The 2,629-nt window shown below is 43.5% G+C and overlaps 1 protein-coding gene across 1 annotated transcript; it reads left to right on the forward strand.

Moving 5' to 3' along the window:
- The first annotated feature begins 681 nt into the window (after positions 1 to 681).
- On the forward strand, positions 682 to 2,008 carry FTMT (ferritin mitochondrial). Its single transcript, XM_032476575.1, has one exon. The coding sequence runs from the start codon at positions 1,131 to 1,133 to the stop codon at positions 1,857 to 1,859; it is 729 nt and encodes a 242-aa protein (XP_032332466.1). The 5' UTR covers positions 682 to 1,130; the 3' UTR covers positions 1,860 to 2,008.
- Positions 2,009 to 2,629: the final 621 nt, after the last annotated feature.

Below are 2,629 nucleotides of genomic sequence, written 5' to 3' on the forward strand. Positions count from 1 at the left end.
ATGAAACAAGGCAGAGAGAGGCAGAAAAGAAGGATTATAAAATACAAAGGGGAATGGGGAGGTGATGAGTACATTCATTATCTCAGTTTTGGTGATGGGTTCACAGCTTATCAAGTTGTACATTTTAAGTATCTGCAGTTTATTTTATGTCAATTATACCTCTACAAAGCTGTTAAAAGGTATATATTTACTTTTGTGCATCTGTGATATGTTTTTATTATGTTATTTTATTCTGTGAGAATTAACATCAACATTTTAACAATAGTTTCTCTGGGTAGAGGAAGAATTAGGAAGCTTTAGAATTTTCTTCTGTGCGTTAATTATTTTCTCAATGCACTACAACAGTTATGTGTATTCTTTCAAAACCAAATGCTATTTTATATTTAATTTTTAATTGTCCTTTTAAAAATATGTACCTACATAGCAAAGACAAGAATGCAACACATTTAGAGCTAGTTTATATATTCTTCCTACATTTCTACAATATCTAATTTTTTAAATGAATATAAATTTTATATTTAAAAATTTATCTTTTTAAAAGACAGCACTGTTTTACTGCAGACTCTTGAAAATTTGCCCAATATACTGGCAATTATTTCCAGACTTAAATTTGTTAAAACAATCAGGAAGTCAACTTATGAACATCCACTCTGGATGTGCACCTTTATTTACTCTCTCAGGTGAATTGGTGCTGATTTTTGTTTTACCCTATTTCACCCCCTTGCCTCCCCCATTCCTTGGTCCTTGGACAGAAAAAGGTCAGAGAGGGAGGGCAAGTACGGTTTGCCTCTGCCCTTTTCTTTTGCAAGTCACAGCCTACTTTTTTCCTACTTTTTAAACAGTATTTTAAAATTTCGGGAAGTAGTAAATTACAAAGGCCCAAGACACAAATCTTGCGTCGACGATGGGGACAACGTCTGTAACTGTCGTAGGTCTTTTCCCAACCGCGACCCGCTCACGCGACCCGAGACGCCCTCCCCGTGGAACTCGGTGCCTCTGGAAGAGAAGGGGCGTGTGACGCAGTCGCGGTCGCTTAAGTCTGCGTTCTGATTCAGACCTGACGACCCCGGGGCCCACCGCTCGCTGAGCCGGCGTGGCTTCAGTTTCCCCACTTCTACAGGGGAGGGGCCATGCTGCCCTGTTTCTGGTCCCTCTCCAAACACATCAGCACTTCGCTGGTGTCTCTGCGCAGTGCGCGCCACGGATTTGCGTTCCCGCCGCGCTGGGTCCTGGGGCGCCTCTGGGGCGCTCCGCCCGCCGCCCCCCGCCGTCCGCTGGCCGCAGCCGCCGCCTCCCGGGACCCAATAGGGCCCGCCTGCGCCCCCTCCCGGGTGCGCCAGAACTTCCACCCGGACTCCGAGGCCGCCATCAACCGCCAGATCAATCTGGAGCTCTACGCGTCCTACGTGTACTTGTCCATGGCCTATTACTTCTCCCGAGACGACGTGGCCTTGCACAACTTCGCCAGGTATTTCCTACGACAGTCCAGGGAGGAGACTGTGCACGCGGAGAAGCTGATGAGGCTGCAGAACCAGCGGGGAGGACGGATCTGCCTGCAGGACATCAAGAAACCAGAACAGGATGACTGGGAAAGTGGGCTGAATGCCATGGAGTGTGCTCTGCTCTTGGAAAAGAATGTGAACCAGTCGTTGCTGGAATTGCACACTCTGGCTTCAGACAAAGGCGACCCCCATTTGTGCGATTTCCTGGAAACCCACTATCTAAATGAGCAGGTGAAGTCTATCAAAGAACTAGCTGACCACGTGCAAAACTTGGTTAAGATGGGGGCCCCGGATTCTGGCCTAGCGGAGTACCTTTTTGACAAACATACCCTTGGAAGTGAAAACAATCAGAACTAATCCACAGGCTGCCTTCTCCACCGCCCAGGGTGTGCCAGGACCCAGAGTCAGCTGTTTAATGCTTTCCTGCCCTTAAAATGAACCTCTACCTTTTTATATTCTTCTGGTATACTGTCCCAATAAAGTGATTTGTAGAGAAAAAGTATTTAGCCCCATGTTAACACTGGCTTTTTGTCCAGCATCAAGATAATTTTCCTAGCCAAGGATGAGATGGTATAAAAAAGACTGCAAAAAAGGTACTGAAATTGATGCAAACTAAATTTATCCAGTTAACCAAATATTATTCCAGTTCATGCCTCTTCACTAAAATTCCATGATTTTCAATGTGTCTGTTATCTTCAAGATCTTATGCTAAAGGCTAAAGTGGAAACATGAGTAAGATGAATATGCAAATAACTAAAACAAGATGAAGAATACATAGTACTGTAAAAATCATACATGCAAAATTCTGTGACAACTTTTACCCTTTCCCAAAGTGTGATCTGTTTTTAAAGGATTTTGTCATCAAATAAATTCGAGAAAAGCTACATAAGGTATCAATGCTGGTCTTGGAAAGTCACAATGTGTGTTAGCACTTTAAGGGCTCTGGGAAGACTTGCAATTAAAAATAAAAAAGCAAGAAATCTTGGGGTGAGGGAGTGCATAATGATTTGCTTTTGATTATGCTGATCAGTCTCACTTTACATTCTGTCTTTAAGTTGGTTTGTTTTGCTATGACATTGCTTCAGAAAATGTCCTCTTCAGTTCTTCTGAAGAACTACAGATTGCAA

Source organism: Camelus ferus, chromosome 3 (genome assembly GCF_009834535.1).
Source record: "Camelus ferus isolate YT-003-E chromosome 3, BCGSAC_Cfer_1.0, whole genome shotgun sequence".
In the NCBI taxonomy this organism is placed as follows: Eukaryota; Metazoa; Chordata; class Mammalia; order Artiodactyla; family Camelidae; genus Camelus; species Camelus ferus.

Excerpts from the sequence above, each read along its gene's own strand:
- FTMT (XM_032476575.1), top strand. The coding sequence starts at position 1,131 with ATGCTGCCCTGTTTCTGGTCCCTCTCCAAACACATCAGCACTTCGCTG.